Consider the following 24,111-nt stretch of genomic DNA (forward strand, 5'->3'; position numbering starts at 1 on the left):
CCCCTCTGAAGTGGCGGAGCCCGCCCGCGCGGGACTCGAACCCGCGGCTGCTCAGAGCCCGCGCGGGGGGGGTGTCTGGGGGGGGGGCGTCGCGCGCAACTCGCTGAGGCTCTAGCGCGCCGCTCCGCCCGACCGACGGGAGGCTCCTCCTCCCCCTCCCTCCGCCTCTCCGAGAAAGCGAGCGGGCGAACGCGCGGCGCGGATTGAGCCTGTGCGGCTGCCGTCCCTCCGCGTCGCCTCTGGAGGGGAGAGGAAAGCGCTGCTGCTCGGCTCCCTCCGCTCCTCGGGAAGAAGACGCGGCGGCTTCGGGCGAGGGGGGAGCCCCGGAAGCGGCGCCTGGGAGAGAGAGATGTGAGTGCTCCCCGGGAAGTGGGGGGGGAGAGGGAGGGGGCGGCGCTGCCGCCGCGAGTCCCGCCCGAAGGTGGGTCGGCCTGGCTCCTTCCTTCCTTCCCTCCCTCCCTCCGTTCGTGGCCCCAATACGAATCTCCTCCTGCTCCGCCCGCCCCGCCGCGAGGGATCCTTTCACACGTCTCTCAGCCCCGCTCCCGATTCCCTTGGACATACACGCGTCACGGGAGCCTTGGGGCGTAGCCGCACTCCCGTGTTTCATTCTCAGGCTAAAGGGGCGGGGGAACGGGTCAGAAAACTCCCATACAGGGATAAGGATGATGGTGATATTAATAATAATTGATAAGTAGTCTTTATTCAAACCAATCAGAAATCACAAAGTGATGCTCAAGTTTTTGACCACATTTAAGAAGGAGAGAGGAAGGAAAATATGTTCATAGTTTGTAGGACCAGAGATGAAATGGAGCATAGATGCATTATGGACATAAGGGAGATTTCCCATAATTTGAGGCTATTGCGGGGGCCTGTGTGCTTGAGAGGTTTTGTTTTGTTTTGTTTTCCATTCTCCTGAATCTAAAATTTTTTGCAACTGACATGTATGATGCTTAAGCTTTGACATTAAAACTGAGGGTGGCAGCCAAAATAGCTGATGCCAACTCCTTACAGGCATAAACTTGCTCTCACAGCCAGCCTGTACAGCAGGGGTCAGCAAACTTTTTCAGCAGGGGGCTGGTCCACTGTCCCTCAGACCTTGTGGGGAGCCGGACTATATTTTGAGGGAGGGGGGGGAATGAACGAATTCCTATGCCCCACAAATAACCCAGAGATGCATTTTAAATACCGGTAAAAGGGCACATGTAGCCTATCTTGATTTCAGCAAGGCCTTTGACAAGGTGCCCCATGATATTCTTGTAAAGAAGCTGGTAAAATGCGGGCTAGACAATGCTACCATTCAGTGGATTTGCAACTGGCTGACTGACCGAACCCAAAGGGTGCTCATGAATGGCTCCTCTTCATCCTGGAGAGAAGTGACTAGTGGGGTGCCACAGGGTTCTGTCTTGGGCCCAGTCTTATTCAACATCTTCATCAATGACTTGGATGATGGGCTTGAGGGCATCCTGATCAAGTTTGCAGATGACACCAAATTGGGAGGGGTGGCTAATACCCCAGAGGACAGGATCACACTTCAAAATGACCTTAACAGATTAGAGAACTGGGCCAAAGCAAACAAGATGAATTTTAACAGGGAGAAATGTAAAGTACTACACTTGGGCAAAAAATAAAAATAAAAAAGTGAAAGGCACAAATACAGGATGGGTGACACCTGGCTTGAGAGCAGTACATGTGAAAAGGATCTAGGAGTCTTGGTAGACCATAAACTTGACATGAGTCAACAGTGTGATGCAGCAGCTAAAAAAGCCAATGCAATTCTGGGCTGCATCAACAGGAGTATAGCATCTAGATCAAGGGAAGTAATAGTACCACTGTATTCCGCTCTGGTCAGACCTCACCTGGAATACTGTGTCCAGTTCTGGGCACCACAGTTCAAGAAGGATACTGACAAGCTGGAACGTGTCCAGAGGAGGGCAACCAAAATGGTCAAAGGCCTGGAAACGATGCCTTATGAGGAACGGCTTAGGGAGCTGGGTATGTTTAGCCTGGAGAAGAGAAGGTTAAGGGGTGATATGATAGCCATGTTCAAATATATAAAAGGATGTCATATAGAGGAGGGTGAAAGGTTGTTTTCTGCTGCTCCAGAGAAGCGGACACGGAGCAATGGATTCAAACTACAAGAAAGAAGATTCCACCTAAATATTAGGAAGAATTTCCTGACAGTAAGAGGTGGAATTTGCTGCCAAGGAGTGTGGTGGAGTCTCCTTCTTTGGAGGTCTTTAAGCGGAGGCTTGACAGCCATCTGTCAGGAATGCTTTGATGGTGTTTCCTGCTTGGCAGGGGGTTGGACTGGATGACCCTTGGGGTCTCTTCCAACTCTAGGATTCTATGATTCAATCAAACAATCACTTTATTTCAGCTTTAAGCTCATATAGATTCTGTGATTCTACTCATGTAAAAACACGCTGATTCCCAGGCCGCCCGCAGGCCTCATTTAGATTTAGAAGGCGATTGGGCCGCATCCGGACCCCGGGCCTTTGTTTGGGGACCCCTGCTGTACAGTATAACCAAGTTGGATGAAGCCAACACAAGTCCTAGTCTTCATCAGGAATATTCGTTGAAGCCTAAGCTGAAAAAATTATAAGAGCAATAATTTGAAATGTATTTTGAGCAACAATGTAAAATCTGTAGAAAAAATGTTTTGAAAGTGGTTCTGTGTTGTTTTGGAAACTGCTTTGAGGTTTTTAATAGTCAAGCAGTAAATAAATTTTATAAAATAAAATAAATTCATAGAGTATTAAATGGCATAGTCATTTAACAGAAATGAACAAATGCCCGATATAATGATTGGAAAGGGTTTGAAGAGACAGCAATGAACTTCGCACACTGTTTGTAAACAACAGAGTTTCTTTGTAGAAACTTAAAGGTAAAGATAAACGGACCCCTGACCATTAGGTCCAGTCACGGACGACTCTGGGGTTGCGGTGCTCATCTTGCTTTATTGGCCGAGGGAGCCAGCGTTTGTCCGCAGGCAGCTTCCGGGTCATGTGGCCAGCATGACAAAGCTGCTTCTGGCAAACCAGAGCAGCGCACGGAAATGCCATTTACCTTCCCGTTGGAGCGGTACCTATTCATCTACTTGCTCTTTGACATGCTTTCGAACTGCTAGGTGGGCAGGAGTGTAGAAACTTAAGTTTTAACAATTAAAAGTTGTATCCAGCTCAGTTGTTACACACAGAGAACAACTTACATGAGCACAACAGAGCTTCCCCTCCTTTGTCTCCCCTCCTCCAGTGCAAATTCCCCAATCCCTCCAAAGCAGATTTGGGGGCAGCATGGGAGAAACATGGAGGGAAGCTGCATTGCATTCACAGAGATCCTTTAATTGGATACAACTCTTAAGTTGTTAATAATTCTTTACTTTTAAAATGGAACCGTTTACAGTGTAGAAGCTTTAGTATTGCCCAGTGTTATGAACACTGATTAAGGGGAAACTCTCTCTTGTCTATTATAGTGCCAGTTTTTGTTTCAAACACACCTTTTCTGTCTAATTCAATGGATCAGTAATCCTGCCCAATTCTTAAGTTTCCTGTGTGGACTTGGGCCCATCACTGTTTTTCAGTCTCATCGTTATTGTGGGAATAAATTGCATCTTTTTATATGTTATTCACATGTATAAAAGTACTACAATAATACACATACCGTACTTAGTATGTTCTAGGAGGCTTCATTGTTCTTCATTGAGATTCTCTGAAGCACTCCTGTGTTTCAGAAAACAAAGAAATGGTTGGTATTGCACATTAGGAAAAGTAGATTTTTGACATTGGAACAAATACTAACTCAGTGAGAAGGTTGGGATTCAGTTTGAGTTGCTTACTCTTGCAAAATGACTTTTAATTTCCACATTTTTCTTTTCTAGGGCCGATTACTGGAAATCTCAGCCCAAGAAATTCTGTGATTATTGCAAGTGCTGGATAGCGGACAACAAGCCTGTATGATGATCTACCTTCTGTACTCTTAAGTGAAACTGAAGTACAAAAAATGAATTATATAGCTTTGAATTAATTTTCAACAGGTCAATCTAGACTTGGAAGTTTGTATTATGAGGAGTGGTCACCTGAGCAGTTGATGAGTCTGAGAGAACCCCAGCTATATCTGAGATCCAGATATACCGCTTCCTGAGAGGTTGTGCAACAGCTACTGATACTGTCTTGATCTTTACTGGGACCAGCTGTCATGAGTGCTCCAGTCGTTGCAACAGTATTTCTATTCAGGCATTGTTCCTGAATGAGAACAACCCACATGCGTAGGAGGCATGGACCACCCCCAGCGCCGTTCTGGTCACTCAGTCCCTGACCTTCCCAGGTTAAATGTGGAAGGTCTGAAGGGGGCTAGAAGCCTCTACATGATGGGGGAGCCTGCTTTATCAGGGTGCTGAATCATGCAGAGCCTTCCACTCACATTTAAGTGAGCACAGGTAAAAACTCCTCAGACGTCCTTTGCTCATTACAGAAAGGTTGGGGACTGATTGGGTCAGCTGGGTATGCAGGGGACAATTTTGTCCCCATGCTTCCTACCTGTGTGCCTGAGCAGGGTTAATATTGATGGTAGTTGCATTTCATGTGAGCTGTGAAGTCTCAAGGTTGGTGGAGGGCACTCCTTGCAATATTTCTGTTTGTTGCTACAATATTGAGGAATTATCTTTGATCATTCTTCTTATAAGTCCCCCACACCCTTAACAAAGCAAATTCCTAGCTTTTGTGGCTTTAAAGACAAATCTGAAAAAAATGTGGACAGTGGCTGGTGAAATCTTACAAGATAGAATATAACTTTGCAAGATTTTGAACAGTCTGCTTATCTATTTCCATGGCTGACACAATCAGAAAAAATTATGCAAATAAACCAATGCATACAAACTTAAATTTCATGGTATGTTTTGACTGACTTTGTGCAAAATCTGGATTACTTTGGCAGTTCTTTGTGGCACGAAGTATAAACTTATGGCAATAGAAAAATCTTGTAAGCAAAAAGTGTCAGCTGCGTTCCTGTATGACCTTCTGTCCCACCTCTTCAAAACATCATTGTAATCCTCTCTAAAGTTGTTCTTAAGCAACTTCTTGCATTTCTGTCTCAACAAAGGAAGTCCATCTTCAGACTCTTTCTCTTCCTTAGCGTGACTTTCTCCAAACCTATACCTACTTCACAATCTGTAAGCCGTGTTGGTCTGCCATAGTCAAAACAAAATAAAAAATTAAAAAATTCCTTCCAGTAGCACCTTAGAGACCAACTAAGTTTGTTCTTGTTATGAGCTTTCGTGTACATGCACACTTCTTCAGATACACAGAAACAGAAGTCACCAGACCCTTACATATAGTGGCAGAGTTTGGTAGCAAAGTCCGCTGTGATTTTATCTGAAATGGTGTTCCTTATATCTTGTAAACCATGGTTGTGTGGGATGTTAGCATACAGAGATTGCACATCCATAGTGGCTAGTATAGTATTGTTTGGAAGATTATTCAAAGATTGTATTTTCCTCAGAAAATCTGTGGTGTCATGTACGTAGCTGGGAGCACTGATGGCATATGGTTTCAGAACAGAGTCCATATAACCGGAAACACCCACTGTAATAGTGCCAATACCTGAGATGATGGGGCGTCCTGGATTTTCTGGTTTGTGTATTTTAGGTAGAAGATAGAAAGTTCCTGGTCAAGGTTCCGCTGGTGTGTTTGTGAGGATCTGTTCTTGGATGTGTGGGGGTAGCTCCTTAATAATCTTGTTCAGTTCTTTTTTGTATTCTTGTGTGGGGTCTGAGTCCATTTTATGTAAAAGGCGGTATTGGAAAGTTGTCTGTGAGCCTCCAGGATGTAATCAATTTTGTTCATGATGATGACAGCTCCACCCTTGTCCGCCACTTTAATTATAATGTCTGGGTTGTTCCTGAGATTATCTATGGCTCTCCATTCAGCATGGTTTAGATTTTGTTATAAGCGATGGTGTTTTCTGGTCACATCCGTCACAACTCTCATTGACAATGACAGTTCTTTTTCTCAAGCTCTGGGAGGAAGACCTTTCATCGCCTACAGACAGCCACCCAATCTTAGACAACTCCTCACCCACAATAATACAACAACAGGACTTAACATGGACACTGGTACCAGAGCCTGCAATAAACCCAGATGCCAACTTTGCTGCCACATACACCCGGACAACACCATTACTGCCCCAACATCATCAAACATACCATCTCAGGACTATTTAATTGCTCATCTTCTAACATTGTGTATGCCATCAAATGCCAACAGTGCCCTTCAGCTCCCTATATTGGACAAACAGGCCAAACCCTACATCAAAGGATAAATGGACATAAATCTGATATCAGGAATCACAAGACAGAGAAACCAGTAGGAGAACACTTCAATCTCCCAGGACAACACTTCAGTCTCCCAGGAAAACACTTCAGTCTCCCATGACATTCTATACAAGATCTCAAAGTAGTTTTCTTATTACATAGGAATTTCAGAAATAGACTGGAAAGAGAAGTTGCTGAACTGCAACTTATTACCAAACTTAAAACCATGGAGAGACCTGGTCTGAATAGAGACATTGGATTCTTATCTCATTATAGATGACAAAGCTATTTTTAGCCCTCTCACCCATTGCTTTTTCCTGTAAGACCAATTGCAGTCGTTAACAGTCAACAGGTTTACCACACCTATCAGCCAATCCCCCATTCCCACCACCCTTCTGAATAATACCCCTCCTCACTCTCTCACTAGATATAAGGGTCTGGTGACGTCTGTTTCAGTGTATCTGAAGAAGTGTGCATGCACATGAAAGCTCATACCAAGAACTAACTTAGTTGGTCTCTAAGGTGCTACTGGAAGGATTTTTTTTACTTTTTAGTCTGTAACCCTGTTACCTAAATTAGAAGCTTCAGTTTCTTCTTCAGCTACCCCTGCTCTTCCTGTGGCTAAACCCCACTTCCCATTTCAAAGCTTACAAAGAACTGTGTGAACAAAGAAAAACATTTTAAATTGGTAAGAGTTTCAGCTGCATCATTCTGGCAAGTTGTGAGAACTTTACCACACTTCATTTGGTTGGAAATAAAATAAGTAGCAAAGCAATCCTAGGAGGGGCAAGGAAGGAGAGGGTGCAGAGGTTTTTTATTCATTCTCTTTGCTGTGCTCCAGAATTGGGCCCCTTGGAAGATATGTGCCTACAGTGTCAGAAACACCCTGTTCTGAGGCTTTCTGCTGACTCTCCACCATGGTGGACCCCCTCCCCCCATGCAGCCCCTTTCCATTGGTGGAGGCTGGCATAGAGAAGCCTGCACACCATTCCAATAGTGCCCCCTGCAAGTCATCAACATTGGGGAAGTCGGTAGTGTTGTGCCCTAAATTGCCAATTGGTAAAATCTGTACTGACCAATGTGACTATATTGCAAGAAGATCAAACCTCTCCATTCTGAAGGAAATCAGCCCTGAGTGCTCACTGGAGGGACAGGTCCTGAAGTTGAGGCTCCAGTACTTTAGCCACCTCATGAGAAGAGAAGACTCCCTGGAAAAGACCCTGATGTTGGGAAAGATGGAGGGCACAAGGAGAAGGGGACGACAGAGGATGAGATGGTTGGACGGTGTTCTCGAAGCTACCAACATGAGTCTGACCAAACCGTGGGAGGCAGTGGAAGACAGGCATGCCTTGCGTGCTCTGGTCCAGGGGTCACGAAGAGTCGGACACGACTAAACAACAACAAAAATCTACTGACCAATGTGACTATATTGTATTCCATAAGCACTGCTGTCCTGTGTGCTCTGTCTGTTCCCTTAGAGATTATGTGGGGTGGCAACAGTGCTTCAGGCTGGTATTCTTCATTGCTGCTGCTAGTAAGTCCTATATGCCTGATATATATTTAAAATAAATTAACATTTCAGGAATCCTTGGATTGAAAGGAAAGGAAACTTGTTTTCATCCTTCCTATTGTGTGTTTCTTTTATATTTATCTTTGTAGCCTGAACTTCTGATCATTTCACTGAGGCGAGCCTGTATTAATCTGCGGTATTATTATTTTGAGATTTTAATTTACTGCAGTGATCTTATTTTTTTTAATATATTTTAGCCAACTTTTCAATGAATTCCCCAGTAGATTGCAACAAAAGAAAAACAACTGTTAACAAATAATTTAAACAAGAAAATGATAAAAAACAGCAGATTGAAACATTTAAAAATGTAGAAGACAGAAGCAGAATAAAAAAAGAAGACTTGAAAACAAGTAGCATAAAACTTCCTGAGCACTGCCACAAAATCCAACTAAAATGCCTGCGAGGGAAAAGAAAAGGTGTCTGGACCTTAAAAGCAAAGGTACCAAGCCAGGCTTCCTGGCGGGTCCATTCTGTGAGTGGCATGACACCACTGCAAAGGCCTTCCCTCCAGTTCCTGTCTGTCCTATTAGGGCAAGCTGTGCCTTTGAGGAACTCTTGAACAGGTTCATATAGAGCACAGTGGTCACTAAGGTACCCCAGCCCCATGTCATACTGCATTTCAAAGGTTAAACTTCTTGTTGCGTTCCTTCTGTTGGAACTCTAGGTTACCGGTAGGTGTGCTGCTTTTTTTTCTTTTTTTAGTATCTCACTTGCGTTCAGTCTTATTTGTGCTCCTGCAGGTTCATATTTCTGTGTATTTTAATTCTGTCTCATTTCCTTTTAAAGAGTATTGACTTTCATGAACGAGGAAAAAACCATAAGGAAAATGTGGCGAAAAAGATTAGTGAGGTAATACAATATATTAAACTTTGTTTAAACTAATCACATTATATTAAATTCCATTATTATGGCACTCACTATTTTTTCAATTGCAGATTAAAAAGAAAAGTTTGGAAAAGGCAAGAGAAGAAGAAAAAATGTCAAAGGAATTTGCAGCCATGGAGGAAGCTGCAATGAAGGCTTATCAGGAGGATTTGAAAAGAATTGGTGCTACAACAGGTAGGGTCTGATGGTGCCAAAGAGATGAACAAGCTCCTGTTTAATATGTTCTGTCACTCACTTTTCCCATAGCTGTAGTTGCTTCCTCTTTCCTTCCTAAAAAAAACCAGCAGGTATAAATCCCAGCAATTCCCTTCTACATCACGTACAGGTGAGCTTCTCTTGTTATAATCCAAATCAGAGAAGGTTGTGCTCGGCCAGCTTCTGTTCAGTGAATTGTCCGATAGAGGAGTCAGCAAGATGGATTCCCACTCCCTGCCACTCAAGCCCCTCTCCTTCACTTTTGGCACAGCAGGGAAGGGGAGCTGGCTTAACAAGTGTGTGAGTGATCTATATCCAGCCCTGGGGGGATGATAGCGGGTGTAGCTCTCCCAAACCCCCAAAATATATCCTTGGTCTTCCCTCATGAAGGAAGGGAGCATGCTGCTGTGTCCACAGCAACCCAGAAGTCCCCAGAAGTTTTGATGTTTGTTTTCTAAATCTGGGACTTGATGTTTCAGAATCTTTAGGTCAGAGCCCAGCACCAAAAAAACATGAGGAAAAGAAAGAAAAGAAAGGCAAGAGAAAGAGAGAGAGAGAGAGATCATCAGATGAAACAAAGGAATGGGTGCAAGGATTTTCTCCAGAAGGCTATGTGTATTACTACAACACTATATCAGGAGGTAAACCTGTAACAAGGAATGTGGATTTAAGCATCCACATATCTTGCAACGACTCCTTTCCAATTACCTCACCACCCACTCATACCTATGACACCAGAACAAAATAACCTGCTCTCGCCGCGCATGAAAGTTCTTTGGCTAAAAAAAAAAAAAAATGGCCACAGACTTCTTCCTTTGTGAAGCTTTTCTCCAATCTACTGTCTTCAGTCCTTCAGGAGTTGTCAGTGTGACCACGTGGAGCCACCCTCCTGAGATTGGCATCACTGCCGCTTACTGGGATGGGGATGAGGCCCAGCAAGGTGGAGGCTGCGAGGACACATTGGCAGAGCCAGCTCAGTGCTCCCCACAGTGCTCCCATCACTGTTGCCATCACCCCAGCTATCATTACTTCCCATACACATTTACTCTATGTGTCACTATCTTTTTTCAATGTACAGACAACTGAAACCTAATATCTCTTCTTCTTTTATTATTATCATCCCCAACCTTAAGAATCGCAGTGGGAGAAACCTGAAGGATTTCAGGACAACCTTCAAGAACTCCAAAAGGTAAATGAAAGTTGTAAAAGCAAATCCTGCTTTTGTTTTATTGTTATGCAGGTTCTCTTAGCTTGAACCGGTCATTAGAATTACCAGTAGCTAAGTCCCACACCAAAGGGGAAACTCCAGCTGAAGCCACGTGTCCCTTATTGGATCTACTCCTTTGGCAAATGCTGCACACCATACTTAGTCTTGGCATGACTCACATTTTCAGAACGCTTCCTGCTAACGTTAAGTTTTAAGTATGCAAAGTTAGATTTTATTTTTATTTTTTACTTTTGTTGTTTAGTCGTGTCTGACTCTTCGTGACCCCTGGACCAGAGCACGCCAGGCACTCCTGTCTTTCACTGCCTCTCGCAGTTTGGTCAGACTCATGTTAGTAGCTTTGAGAACACTGTCCAACCATCTCATCCTCTGTCGCCCCCTTCTCCTTGTGCCCTCAATCTTTCCCAACATCAGGGTCTTTTCCAGGGAGTCTTCTCTTCTCATGAGGTGGCCAAAGTATTGGAGCCTCAACTTCAGGATCCGTCCTTCCAGTGAGCACTCAGGGCTGATTTCCTTAAGAATGGATAGGTTTGATCTTCTTGCAGTCCATGGGACTCTCAAGAGTCTCCTCCAGCACAATGATTCAAAAGCATCAATTATTTGGTGATCAGCCTTCTTTATGGTCCAGCTCTCATTTTTTTACTAGAGCTCAAAATATAATTTGTAGAGGAAAGATGTGGCAATATCTTCAAATTAACCAAGCAAGCAAGGTTATATTTACACAAGAAACTGTGTGGGCTTGGGGTCCTGACACAAGGTAGTTGCATTTTGAATCAATGGGAAAGATTGATATTATACAAAATAGGTACACATGTTTTGAGTGCCATCTAGCATTATACGAGCCAATGAGAAGATTTCCTTTTCTCTTCTACCCCTGTAGTCCCCATTACATGTCATCCTGTGTCTTTAATCAAGATCCAGCTATTAAGTGCAAATCAATAGAACTATTCACATGAATTTTTTTTTTTTTTTAAGAATTTATTGGTATTTTTCAAAACAAAGAATCCCACACCCACATCAACCTAAACCATCACCCACCCACATTAATATAAAACAAATACTAACACAAACATATACATAACAAGATTCTTTCCCTTATCCAAATTCATAAAAAAAAAATTCTTATTTCGAATCTTTTACGGTGACTTCCCCTGCCTTTTCTGCTTCGGTTCCAAATACAAAAAACTATTTTAATAACTTCATCTCTCAAAAAAAAAAAAAAAATTTAAATTCTATAAAGCAAAAATCTAAACAAATCTCTTAAAATCTTGTTTTCACATTACGGTTATATCTCACTTCTTCTTATCTTGCATTTACGATTATATCTTACCTCTTCTCTTGAGCAAAATCATAACAAATTGTGAACTTCATAGTAATTAATAACAATACATTCTTAAAATCTTAGTCTTATATCTTATCAAAACTAACTTCTTTTTCCCATTAAACTGCTGCTAATAACAAAAAAATTCCAAATATCCCCTTACTTCTTAAAACAAAAAGATCTTAATATCTTAACCCCCCTGATTTCAGTTCCATAACCAATCAATTATATTTTACCCTTAATACATTTCACCCTATCCCCCCTCTGTCCACTATCTTTCTCCGCCTTGCACTGGAACCACCTCTCCGAATGTCCTTTTTTCTCAAAAGTCCATAGATCCAAACAAAGTCCATAGCAATCCTTGCCTCGAGCATCCGGGTACACAGTCGATCTTCTTCCAGCTTCTCCAATTTAATATTGTATTCTTCTTCCATCTGTAGGTATCTAAATTTTTGGTCCCTCACTCCCGAGCTCTCACCTCGGGGGTTGGATATAGCAATTTTCCCCGTCCCGGGTCTGCCACCCCCAAGGGACGGTTCTTGTCGAAGCCGCCATGCCATCTCAGACAGTTCGTCTATCATCCCCTTCAGCTCTTTGCCAAGGCTTTCTTCAATAGAGTCCAACACCTGGAAGGTCTCCTCCGTAGGCAACACATCTTTTTTCATGCCCACACTCAAGACCCTCAATTTCTCATTAAGTAGTTCCAGATTCAGGAAGATAATCTTTTCCTCCTCTGTTAGTCCAGAGTTCAAAACAAGTTCAAAGACAAAACCCAACATGGTGGAGACGGGCATAGGTATCGAATTTCAGTTTCTATTTCAGTGTTCCTCCATCTTAATACCAGTAATTTTCCTCTCCATCTCAAAGTTTCATCGCCATTTTTCCCGAAACCGGGGCGTAAGAACCACAATTTTAGAGGGAGATATTTTCCATCCTCCTTCCCCGGAGGGAAATCTCAATAGTCTCACTTAGCAAAAAGTCAAAACTTTGTATCCATCATTGTAGCAACAGTCTATCAGTGAAGCGTTATTTTCTTATCTCCGAAGTGAAAAAGGCAGGCTTCCTTTGCCTATAATCTCCCGGGTCATTAAGTTGTTAAGTCCACAAATTAGTGCAATTAAGTACTCACAATCGCCGGGCTTCAAATCCTTTTAACTTCTGCAGGGAGAACGTTGTCGCTCGTCGCGTCCAGTGCATGCCGCTTCTCCGCCCGGTTGGGGCATTTCCCCTAATGGCCCAGCTCGCATTCCCTTCACCCCCACTCCCCCTTTACAGGGGGAGCGAGGGAAGGGCGCGGAGCTTAGCGGGCCTGCCGGGGAGCCCGAGGCGCGGGACGCTCTTCCCGCGCCTCACCGGAGCCCCGCTTAGCGGTAGCGGGGCTCCAACCCCCGGGCTGGACTGGTTCGTCTCGGACCAAGACGGAGCCGAGACGACCCACGACCGCCCGCGGCAGCGACCTCGCCGGAAGTCAGAACTATTCACATGAATTAAACCATTTTCTTTCATAATAGTCTATAACCAGCAATTTGTCATATCATCAAGTTTAATTTTCCATCTCTCCTGTGCTTATGGGTAGTCTACTTCCCCACTCCTGTAATGTCTCAGATTTTTTAATTGCTATTTAATTGAAGAATTGACTGCATTCAAGTGTAGAGTAAAAATTAGTTTAGCTACAATTATCATGTTGCATGGGTATTTAGGAGCATGTTTGTAATGTGGCTTAGGGTGTGCGAGAACAGGATTCAGGAGCAAGTCTTTGACATGTTTCTCTGGTATCTTTTCCCAGGACTCCTAACGCCCGCCATATATAATTGGTGCGGAGGAAAATCATATTTTCTGAGTGATACTTCTTATACCTACCATTGTTCAATTTATATTTTTAATGCAGTTTCCAAGGTGTTATACAACATCATTCTTTTGTAACCATTTTGCTTAATTCTCAGGTGGCCCATATTATTTATTATTTATTATTTATGCAGTACAATCAAGAATTACAGTGGTGCCCCGCTAGACAAATGCCTCGCTAGACAAAAAACTCGCTAGACGAAGGCATTCGTCTAGCGGAAGGCTTTCCCCGCAAGACGAATTTGTCAATGGGGGCTGCCTCGCAAGACGACTTTTTTTTTTTGTCTAGCGAAAACCACGGTTTGCATTGGTGCTTCGCTAGGTGAAAAAACCACTAGACGAAAATACTCGCAGAACGAATTATTTTCGTCTAGCGGGGCACCACTGTATAAAGAAAAAGGACAGATCCCTGTCCTAAGAATATTGCTTTCTAAAAGCTGACAGTTTGGGGAGACGAGGGTGTGGGGAAATGGGGTTTCCAAGGGAACAAAGGACTTGTTTCACTTGTGAATGGGAACAATAAAGTTTATTAAGTCAAAGGCTTCAAAGAAAAGGTGCAAAGATGTACCGTATTTTTCGGTCCATAAGGCGCTCCGGACCACTAGACGCACCTGTTTTTAAAAGGGGAAAAACCAGGGGGAAATATTTTCCTGGTTTTCCTTCTCTAAAAGGCAGGGAGGGGGGGCGCTAGAGGGGGAGCCCTTCACAGCGGCTCATCCCCGCTTGCTATAAAGGGACATGGGGACGAGGGGAGAACGCTCCGTTTCTCCCCTCCTCCCCATGTCCCTTTAAAGCATGCGGGGATGAGCCTGCTTTTGGCATCGGCGTGCGGGGTGGTGGAGAAAGCAGCAGCATCCCCGCTGTTTTCTCCACCACCCCGCACCTTTGGGATCGGAGGGCAGCTGCACCAACCTCCCTGCCGCCCACCGATCCCAAAAGCAGGCATCGCAGCTGCCTCCCCGCACCTCCCACCGAACGCGGTGGGGGATGGGGAGAGGCAGCAGGAAGCGAAGGGGATGTTGCTGGATCGTGCCCAGCACCTGGCACGACCCAGCACCTGGCACAATCCAGCAACATCCCCGTCGCTTCCTGCTGCCTCCCCCCATCCCCCGCCGCGTTTGGCGGGAGGTGGGAGGAGGCAGCGGCGATGTTGCTGGATCATGCCCAGCACCTCTGTTCGCTGAAAGAAGCTTCTTTCGGCGAACGGAGGTACTGGCACGATCCAGCAACATCGCCGCTGCCTCTCCCCACCTCCCGTCGAACGCGGCGGGGGATGGGGGGATGCCGCGGGAGCGAAGCCTTCGCTCCATAAGGCGCACGGGGATTTTCCCTTCCTTTTTAGGAGGGAAAAAGTGTGTCTTGTGGAGCGTAAAATACGGTATTTCAGGAAACTTGGCTATCTAAGAGCCATTCTGTCTCTGTCCAAATTCTGTTACAGTGTATGGAATGTCCCCCTGATTATTTTAATGAGTTAGATATAATTGCAATATTATCATAAGTGGAGCCTTATCTTCCTTGCCTATATCCATATGGTATATCAGTGAGACTTGGATTAATCTTTTACTAGCTGGTTTATTTTTATCTGTTAGACAGCACAGTGGATGGAAGGAACAAGTGAAGATGGTCGCACCTATTACTACAACACAGAAACAGGAGGTAAGGAAGGTAAAAAGAGGTAACACATAGGAAGGTGCCTTATCCGGAGTTAGACCGTTGGTCCACCTAGCTCTCTGTTGCCTACACAGACCGGCAGCAGCTTTCCCAGATTTTTGATATAGGTCTTTCCCAAAATTACTTGGAAATGCTGGGATTGAACTTGGGTTTCTGCCCATGGAGAGTTTTGCCAGTGTGAGGCAGCCTCTGTGAAGTCAGTAGCACAAATGGAGAACTAAATCCCAGAGGGTGGGGAGTGGGGTGGAGGTCCTTTCTGTGGGAACCTCAGGTCCTTTCTGTGGGAACTTGTAGGCCATAGAGAAGCTGAATCTGCCCTCTTAATGTCATGACTATTTGCGCCAATCATGTTTGAAGTGCAGTGGATGATAACTAGGTACAGTGGTACCTCGAGTTACAAACGCCTCAGGTTACAAACTCCGCTAACCTGGAAGAGTTACCTCGAGTTGAGAACTTTGCCCCAGGATGAGAACGGAAATTGTGTGCCGGCGGCGCAGGGGAAAGCACGCCTCTACTTAAGAGCAGTTTCAGGTTAAGAACGGACCTCCGGAACGAATGAAGTTCGTAACTAGAGGAACCACTGTAGTCCTTCTCAGTGCTGGCTCTCCCCAGTGAGGTTTGCCAGGTTGCCTACTGTGTTGTCATTTTGGCACTAGGCTGGGAGTAGCTGCCAGAACTCAAAACCAGTAATTTTCAGATTTGTATCCAGCTTCCCGATGACACCAAATTGCATCATCTACCTCAGACCCATATTTGTTTCTGTATGTTGAGTGTACAACTGATGCTTTGCATTAACATTGTGAAACACAAATAAAAGTTGTTTGTTTGAGTGGGGTTAAGAATGGGAATTTAACATTGTGTGATGCTTTGATTTGTTAGCCACCTTGAGTTTATTTTGAAAATAGGCTGGATATAAATTCTTTTAATGCAAACTATTGTTTAAAATATATTGCTGTCTGTGTTTTCCAGTATCAGCCTGGGAGAAACCTGATAATTTTGTGTCTCCTTCAAAAGAGAGTCAAAATGAAAACCATTCTGAAGACAACCGAGAAATGGAGTCAAAGGAAGCTGAATCAGATGCAGGGAAAGCAGGCAGTAAAAGTGAACTGCCAAAGCCAAAAAGAAACTTCCGGGTAAGTCATTTTCCTAAGTCATTTTCAGAATAAACCCACATCTTTTATCAAATCATATTAATTATTTAAGTTTAAATAAAAAGTTCATTGCCATCCAGCAGAAATGCTTGCCACTGAGGAGACCAGGCCACAGAGCCGGGGGGTGGTGGTGGTGGTGAACAGTCTCCCTGCCCCTGGCAGCAATTTCTGGCATGCCAGCTGCCCAATGTCACTATAGGGACAAGGGAGATAAAAGCCCTTTGGGGGAGCCAGCACTTCTTTCAGGTGGTTTTGGGATGTGGATTGTGGTTAGAGAGGAAGCCAAAGGCAATCTTCCCCGAGGGTGAGAGACCGGTTGAAAAGAAGGGATAGGACCCCCTGTCTCTGGGTCACAGCCTTATGACAATGGGGGGGGGGGTGAGTGGGAGTAGGGAGGGGTATTTGGGGAATATGGAGGAGATACCAGGGATGGAGGCCCCATAAAGACATCTTGCTCACTATGTGAGCACTTGGATTGCTGATTTATTTATTATAGAACTTGTTTAGGCTGCTTCTGTATAAATTGTGTTGAGGTTGCTGTTGTATACGTTCACCATGCATTGTCAGGAAATAGTTAGGTAAGTGTTTGCGTAACGAGTCAGTGTTTTCTGTTGAATCCTATGAGGAAATTTCAAATGCATTCCTGACCACCAAATTTTGACCCCAAAGTAATGGAAAAAACCAGGAAAATCCTCTGAAACCTTGCAAAAGGAAAACGGGGAAGGAAAACATGCTCTCTTGTTTGTCAGATCTCCCTGCCCCCTCCCACATGGTTTCTGGTGAAATGGCTGTTACAGACCAGCAAAACACAAAAAGTAAGGCTTGTTGAAGGCTGCTTGTTTATTTACACGCAGGTCTGGCTGTCTGGATATGTGACTCTGTGGTGTGTAAAGCACAGTTTGGGTACTAATTCCTCATGTTTGGATAAGTGAATTTCTGTATGACCAGTGTTTGGTATTTGTGGCCTCTTTCTTGGTTAAAGAAAGTTGTTGGTGTTGTATTACTCAGTAGTTTGCTGTTGGCTTTCTTTGCTTTCAGAGGAAAACAGAAAGTGATGACGAAGTAGAGGAAAAGCCTCACAGACGCAAAAAGATCGGTCCTTATGGGGAATGGCAAGAAGTGAAGCAGGAAAGCAGTGATACAGAGGGTGGACCAGCCATTCGGCAGGAAACCTCTCAGGCAGCATCTCGAAGAGTCAAACCTTACGGGGAATGGGAAGAAATCACGGAAGATAAAGATCCATAGTAAGTCCCAGATGCAGCGTGGAGAGCATTGATTATATACCATTTCTTGGGAGAGCGTTAAATTCCTCTGAATTCCTGTTATTTCGATCTGAACTTCAAACCGGTTTCTGACAATGTTTTGATAATGTGTAACAGAGACTTGGTTGGATGAAGCAGATGGGCCTGTTCTTGCCGCTGCTTGTCCGCCAGGTTTCTCTTACACACAACAACCCAGGTCATATGGGCGGGGAGGGGGGGGGCTGCAGTCACTAGTTTGCACCAGGCGTCCTCTTGGGAAGACCCAGTTTTCTGAGTGCATGTTCCGGAAGTTGGGCAATAGGGGCAGTACAGGATTCCTTTTGGTGTACTGACCTCCCCGCTGCACCAAGGATTCCCTGCCTGAGCTGCTTCAGGTCATGGGGGATGTTCTCCTGGAAAGAACTACTTTGGTTTTCCCAGGGCAGGGGTAGACAACCTAAGGCCCATGGGCCGGATGCGGCCCAATCGCCTTCTCAATCCAGCCTGTGGATGGCCCGGGAATCATTGTGTTTTTACGTGAGTAGAATGTGTCCTTTTATTTAAAATGTATCTCTGGGTTATTTATGGGGCATAGGAATTCGTTCATCCCCCCCAAAAAAAAAAAATAATTCGGCCCCCCACATGCTCTGAGGGATGGTGGACCAGCCCACGGCTGAAAAAGGTTGCTGACCCCATCCTAGGGAATTTTAACATCCATGCCGACACAACTTTACAAGAAAGCATGGCCTCCATGGGCTATCCCTGAACATGTTTGGCCCAACCCATAGTCGCGGACATGCCTTAGACCTGGTATTTACCTCTATAGAAATGGGTGATCTGACACTAAGTAAAAGCGAAACAAAAGAAATGCCATGGGTGGATCACTTCCTGGTGCAACTGGACTTCTCCACAAACCTTCCCCTCTGCAGGGAGGTGGGACTGATTGAGATGTTCTGCCCCTACCACTTAATGGATCCAAATGGTTTCCAGAAAGTGGTAGGGGGTGTTTTATCCCCTGTTGATGGCCTTTCAGATGATTCCCTGGTGGCCCGCTGGAATGTGGACACGGGTTAGAGTAGAGGTCAGCAAACTCTTTCAGCAGGGGGCCGGGACACTGTCCCTCAGACCTTGGGGGGGCGGGACTATTTTTTTTGGGGGGGGGGATGAACAAATTCCTTTGCCCACAAATAACCCATGTGCATTTTAAATAAAAGGACACATTCTGCTCATGTAAAAACACCAGGCAGTCCCCACAAATAACCCAGAGATGCATTTTAAATAAAAGGACACATTCTACTCATGTAAAAACATGCTGATTCCCTGACCGTCCGCAGGCCGGATTTAGAAGGTGATTGGGCTGCATCCAGCCCCCAGGCCTTAGTTTGCCTACTCATGGGTTAGAGCTCAACATTGAGCCTACCAAGTGGCGAGAGCGATGGCAAAGAGGACCTTCTTCACCGCCTCTATTGCATCTGCAGAAAACAGCAGAAAACTTTTCAGGTGGTTCGTAGTCCAATGAAACCACCTCCACCATCGGGGCCTGGTAAAGACCCCAAGATCTCCTTCAAGATTTCCTTGTTTCAGAAAGAGGTAGACTCCACCGTGGGAGCAGAGCTAGAGTCCCGTCTAAAGTTGCATAGGATCAATTCCAATCTGTTACCTCCGAGGATGTAGACAGGTTGCTTGGACGAGTGAAACTGACCACCTGTCTCCTTGATCCTTGCCCACAGTGGCGGAGGAAGGGAGGGCCGCCCCCAGTTCCATTCTGCTCCATTCTGAAGTGGGGGTGACATTTGGTACGACCCCCCCTGCCCCCCGCAACTCCCAAGCCAACGATTCGAGCAACAAAGCATCTGCAAGCCCCGGCACCACCCAACAGGCGATTGATTGCGTGGCCACACCAATTGGCAGCCCCAGCGGGGCTCCTTCCCTCCGTGCAAAGCGGCTCGCCCGCTCCCTCCCTGCCTGGCTGACTCCAGCAAGACAGCGGCTCGAGTCACGCCTCAGCCCCATTGGTTCCAAAAGGGATCTTGCTTCCAAGAAAACATGCTTAGGATTTCAAGTGAATCTTGGAGTCCGGGGAGGGGATGTCCCGCCCCTTCCCTGCTTTCTTTACGCTCCTTCGATTCAGTTGGGTGTCGCCGCCCATTGTCCCATCCACGGCTGTCCTGATTTCCCCAGCTCTTTCCCTTCCCCCTTCCCCTTCTCTTCTGCGGTGGCTGACGTGGTCACACCTTCTTGCCAAGCCTGCTTCCATCTTCTTTCTTGTCCGTCCCTTGGAGCAACAACCGCTTTGGCATGTCAAAGGTGGGGGAGATGGCCGGGCCACCTCAAGGAAGAGCCATCCCTGGAGCGACTTCCCTTCCCCAAGATCCTGATGCAGGAGCCTATCCCAGCTCATTCTCTGTGCCGCCACCCCACCCACCAGCACCAAAAGGATGGGGGGGGAGAGAGAGGAGCCTGCAGGCTGAAGTTCCACCCCTCTTTTTTTTGTTGCGAGGCAAAAGGAATTCTTGTCCAGTCCCACCAGCCAGCAGCAACAAGAGACTTAGAAATGCAACCACAGCTGGAAGGTGGGGGAATGGGATTCGTTCATCACAGCCAGTGTGGTGTAGTGCTTAAAGTGGTAGAGTCGTAATCTGGGGAACCGGGTTCGCGTCTCCGCTCCTCCACATGCAGCTGCTGGGTGACCTTGGGCTAGTCACACTTCTCTGAAGTCTCTCAGCCCCACTCACCTCACAGAGTGTTTGTTGTGGGGGAGGAAGGGAAAGGAGAATGTTAGCCGCTTTGAGACTCCTTTGGGTAGTGATAAAGCGGGATATCAAATACAAACTCTTCTTCTTCTTCTTCTTCTTCTTCACATCAGTTTTGTCTTGGGACATGAGAAGCAATGGCAAAGGTGAGAGTGTTCCTGAGCATGTGCAGAGCAGCAGACTGCCCAGCCAACCCCCCACCTGCCTGCCTTCTTGCTTGCAGCAATCAGTCCAGAGGCTGGCCCTACCTCCCAGCTTCCTCCTCCCTGGTCTCCATGACTGGCCACATCCATGCTATATGTTTAAAGCAGGGGTCAGCAACCTTTTTCAGCCATGGGCCGGTCCACCATCCCTCAGACCATGTGGTGGGCCGGACAGATTTTTTTGGGAGAGGGGGGGAATGAACGAATTCCTATACCCCACAAATAACCCAGAGATGCAATTTAAATAAAAGCACACATTCTACTCATGTAAAAACACCAGGCAGGCCCCACAAATAACCCAGAGATGCATTTTAAATAAAAGGACACATTCTACTCATGTAAAAACACGCTGACTCCCGAACCATCTGTGGGCTGGATTGAGAAGGCGATTGGGCCGCACCTGGCCCACGGGCCTTAGGTTGCCCACCCCTGGTTTAAAGTGCTGTGATACTACTTTGACAGTCATGACACCAGTCCTGAAGAATTCTGGGCACTGCAGTTTGTCAAGGGTGCTGAGGGTTGTTAGGAGATCCCCCTATTGCCCTCACGATCCTCAGGTGGGTCTCAGTTAATCCCTCTTCCCTAGAAACTCTGGGAACTGGAGCTCTGTGAGGGGAAGGGGGGCGGTTTTCTGAAAACTCTGAGGACCCTTGACAAATGGCAGCTCCCAGGATTCTTTGGGGGAGGCTGGCTTTAATGTATGGTGCGGTAGAAATCACAGCCTGAGTTCGAGTTCTTCCTCCAGTCGGAGCCAGGACACAGGTGTGGGATACTCTCTGGTCCTGAATGGGGTAACTGGGAGTCATTTTGGATTCACAGCTGTCCATGGAGGCGCAGGTCAATTCTGTGTCCATGGCAGCTGTTTCCCAGCTCCATCTGGTACACAGGCTGAGACCCTCCCTGCCCGCAGACTGTCTCACCAGAGTGGCACATGATCAGGTTATCTCCCGCTTGCACTACTGCCATGCGCTCTATGTGGGGCTATCTTTGAAGGTGACCCAGAAACTACAACTAATCCAGAACGTGGCAACTAGACTGGTGACTGGGAGTGGCCGCCAGGACCACATAACACCAGTCTTGAAGGGACTTCCGGCAAGACACCATGGCAGCCACCACAGCAGAAAACAGCTCCTGAAGCCAACCAGAGTAAATGGCTCTGGCTGGCTGGCTCCTGGGCTGCCAAGACTGGCGCTGCTAGCGGAGAGGGAGGAATCGGGGGCACCCGGTACATCTACTGGAGGAGCCGAACCTCCCCCCCCCCCGCAACTTTGATCGAGCCGGGAAGGCACCCAACCAGCCACCCAATGGCCAAGAGGAGCTCCAGTGCCAGGAGGAAACTACTGAACCTAATTGAACACAGCAAGCCAGCTAAATTCCCACTGACAATTATGTCCCTAGACATCCTCAAAGCTTTTGATTGCTTAAAGTGGAAATACATGTTAGCAGTACTAACGTGAAATTTGGCCTCAACTTCCTACAAATCCTCAAACAAATATACTCCCAAGCCTAAGCAAAATGTAGAACTAACAATATGGACTCTAATACTATAGCAATCCAAAGAGGCACAAAACAAGGATGACCACTGTCTCCCTTCTTATTTATCCTGGTTCTGGAACCCTTAGCAATCTGAATCCGAGCAGCCACAGACATCAAGGGAGTGGAAATAAAAGGCAGAACCTATAAATTAGGGCTCTTTGCAGATGACCTAATGGTCACAACACCAGACCCCATAAGCACAGCGACCTCCCTAATCAGTGAACTCAACACATTTGCAACAGTATTGGGCCTACAGGTAGATTTTGCAAAGTCGGAAGCCATGTGCTTCACCCCTCCTCACATCCAAAAAGAACTCACTAATGTCACCAAGATAAAACTTTGCCACACTAAGTTCAGATACCTAGGGGTACAAATAACAATTATTATTATTATTATTATTATTATTATTATTATTATTATTATCCACCCAGCCCTCCGATGCTGCCTGCCTACCCAAGGGCCTACCTGGGGAGTGTCCCTTCAACCTGTCTGTCCCCAACCTTGCCTGCTCCCATAGACAGTACGTGCCTGGCGTGCTCTGGTCCATGGGGTCACGAAGAGTCGGACACGACTGAACTTTACTTAATGCTAGTTTGCTTATATTGTTCTTTTATGTTGCCTATTTGATTGATGGGTTTTTGTTGGCAGCTTTTGTGTCTGAATTACCTTACTGGTGTCATGTGATTTTGGTTTGATATATTAGTGGAACTTGCATTTGTTTAATGCTTCTTTTTGTTTTGTTTTATCTTAGTGAAAAAGTAGACTTGGAGCTTCCCAACATGGAAAGTGACTCTCTGCCAGTCCCAGTTCTGGAAGCCCCAGAGGATGCCAAAGTGATATTTAAAGAAAAAACTGTCACTTCTCTTGGAGACACAACAGAGGGAATACCAGTTTTCAAAAAGCGAAAATTTGAAAATGGAAAATCTAGAAACATACGACAGAGACTGAATGATCACTAACAGATTAACTGTACTGCGGTGGGGTGTTTTTTCATGGAAGAGAGAAGAGGGGGAAGAAAATAAAATATTTTAAACTATTTCTTTGATGGAAATGGTTGGAAATTAGAAGCTTTTAATTCTTCCAAGTTTATTGGGTGTAAATTGCATTATACTACTTATTTTTGAGGTGATACTAATTTTGTTTGCTAAAAAAGGTTTTTTCCCCCTTTATGCAGTCATCTAAATATATTTTTATACATACCTCATCATCTGAATTTGTGTTTCTTGTCTTACCATCAGTATGTGGTAATGGTGAGTCATTTTCTAAGGGAAATGGGAGTTTAGCTGCTCCATTGCTTGTGTTCTATTCCTTCGGTGGGTTATCATCAGTGAATAGCAGAGGGGATCCAATTTTCATGGTGCTTGCGTTCCAAAATAGTATTGTAATTTATATGGTAGCTTGTCATAATATTAAATATTGACGAACGGCAACAGAAGATCACCTCCCCTTTGGTTTTTAAAGTTAAACAGTGAATATCTAACTTTACACCTTTTACATTTTTGGAGAATTCTGAAATGTGATGCAGCAATTAGCATCAAACCTTTCTCTCATTTACCTTAAGAGAAAGTAGTAAAATGCACAACAATTTACCATTCAAAGCCTAGGTCAGATTTCAGTGTGATATTTCAGCCCCATGTTATAGACAACAATATTACCTTTTTTGCTTTCAATTCCTTCTGCTTTTCTTCTTGCTACTTTTTTGTGCTTTTGTGGCGGTAGCCTGTATATTCCTTAGATTTCATTGCTTCTCCTTGGCAGGCTTTGGATGAGGGAAAGGAATGTTTTATGGGTGGGATAAATGGACATGGGCAGGTCTCTTGCTGCCCTGGCCTCTCCCTTTCTTGCCTGCGCAGTGGCAGAATGGTAGCCTGGGCTGCGGGTACCTGTGGCCTAAAAACCTGAGCCTGGACACCAAGGTAACCTGAATTCCGTGGCCTGCATAGTTTTGCAAATTAAGTAAACATATATTTGTTTTGCATGGTTATTATTCCACAGCTTGTCATCAGGGGAGGCACAGATGGCTTTGCAGATTCTACTCCTGGGACTTCCCTGGACGTTGTCTACTCCGCAGGCAATCTCCACTGCCTTGCTGGCTTTTGTCTTCTTTCTTCACTAGAGATGCAGTTACTAATGAAGGCTGAAGGGGACCAAATCTGCGGAAAATTGAAAAGAGGGAACAGGAAAGCATTGGGTGTAATCCATGTG

General features: G+C 45.5%; 1 protein-coding gene across 4 annotated transcripts; it reads left to right on the forward strand.

The window, feature by feature from the left end:
• Window positions 1-151: 151 nt before the first annotated feature.
• WBP4 (WW domain binding protein 4) lies at window positions 152-23,392 on the forward strand. 4 transcript variants are annotated; one of them, XM_033154084.1, is made up of 11 exons: window positions 152-351; window positions 3,881-3,953; window positions 8,667-8,729; window positions 8,816-8,939; window positions 9,440-9,601; window positions 10,094-10,149; window positions 14,941-15,007; window positions 15,992-16,155; window positions 17,212-17,417; window positions 22,658-22,882; window positions 22,920-23,390. In XM_033154084.1, coding segments are annotated over exons 1-10 (1,125 nt in total). In that variant the 5' UTR covers window positions 152-349; the 3' UTR covers window positions 22,866-22,882; window positions 22,920-23,390. The 4 variants fall into 4 exon arrangements, with proteins under 4 accessions (XP_033009975.1, XP_033009976.1, XP_033009974.1 ...); XM_033154085.1 differs by having other exon boundaries at window positions 16,037-16,155; window positions 22,658-23,392; XM_033154083.1 differs by having other exon boundaries at window positions 22,658-23,390.
• Window positions 23,393-24,111: the final 719 nt, after the last annotated feature.

This window comes from Lacerta agilis, chromosome 7 (assembly GCF_009819535.1).
Source record: "Lacerta agilis isolate rLacAgi1 chromosome 7, rLacAgi1.pri, whole genome shotgun sequence".
In the NCBI taxonomy this organism is placed as follows: domain Eukaryota; kingdom Metazoa; phylum Chordata; class Lepidosauria; order Squamata; family Lacertidae; genus Lacerta; species Lacerta agilis.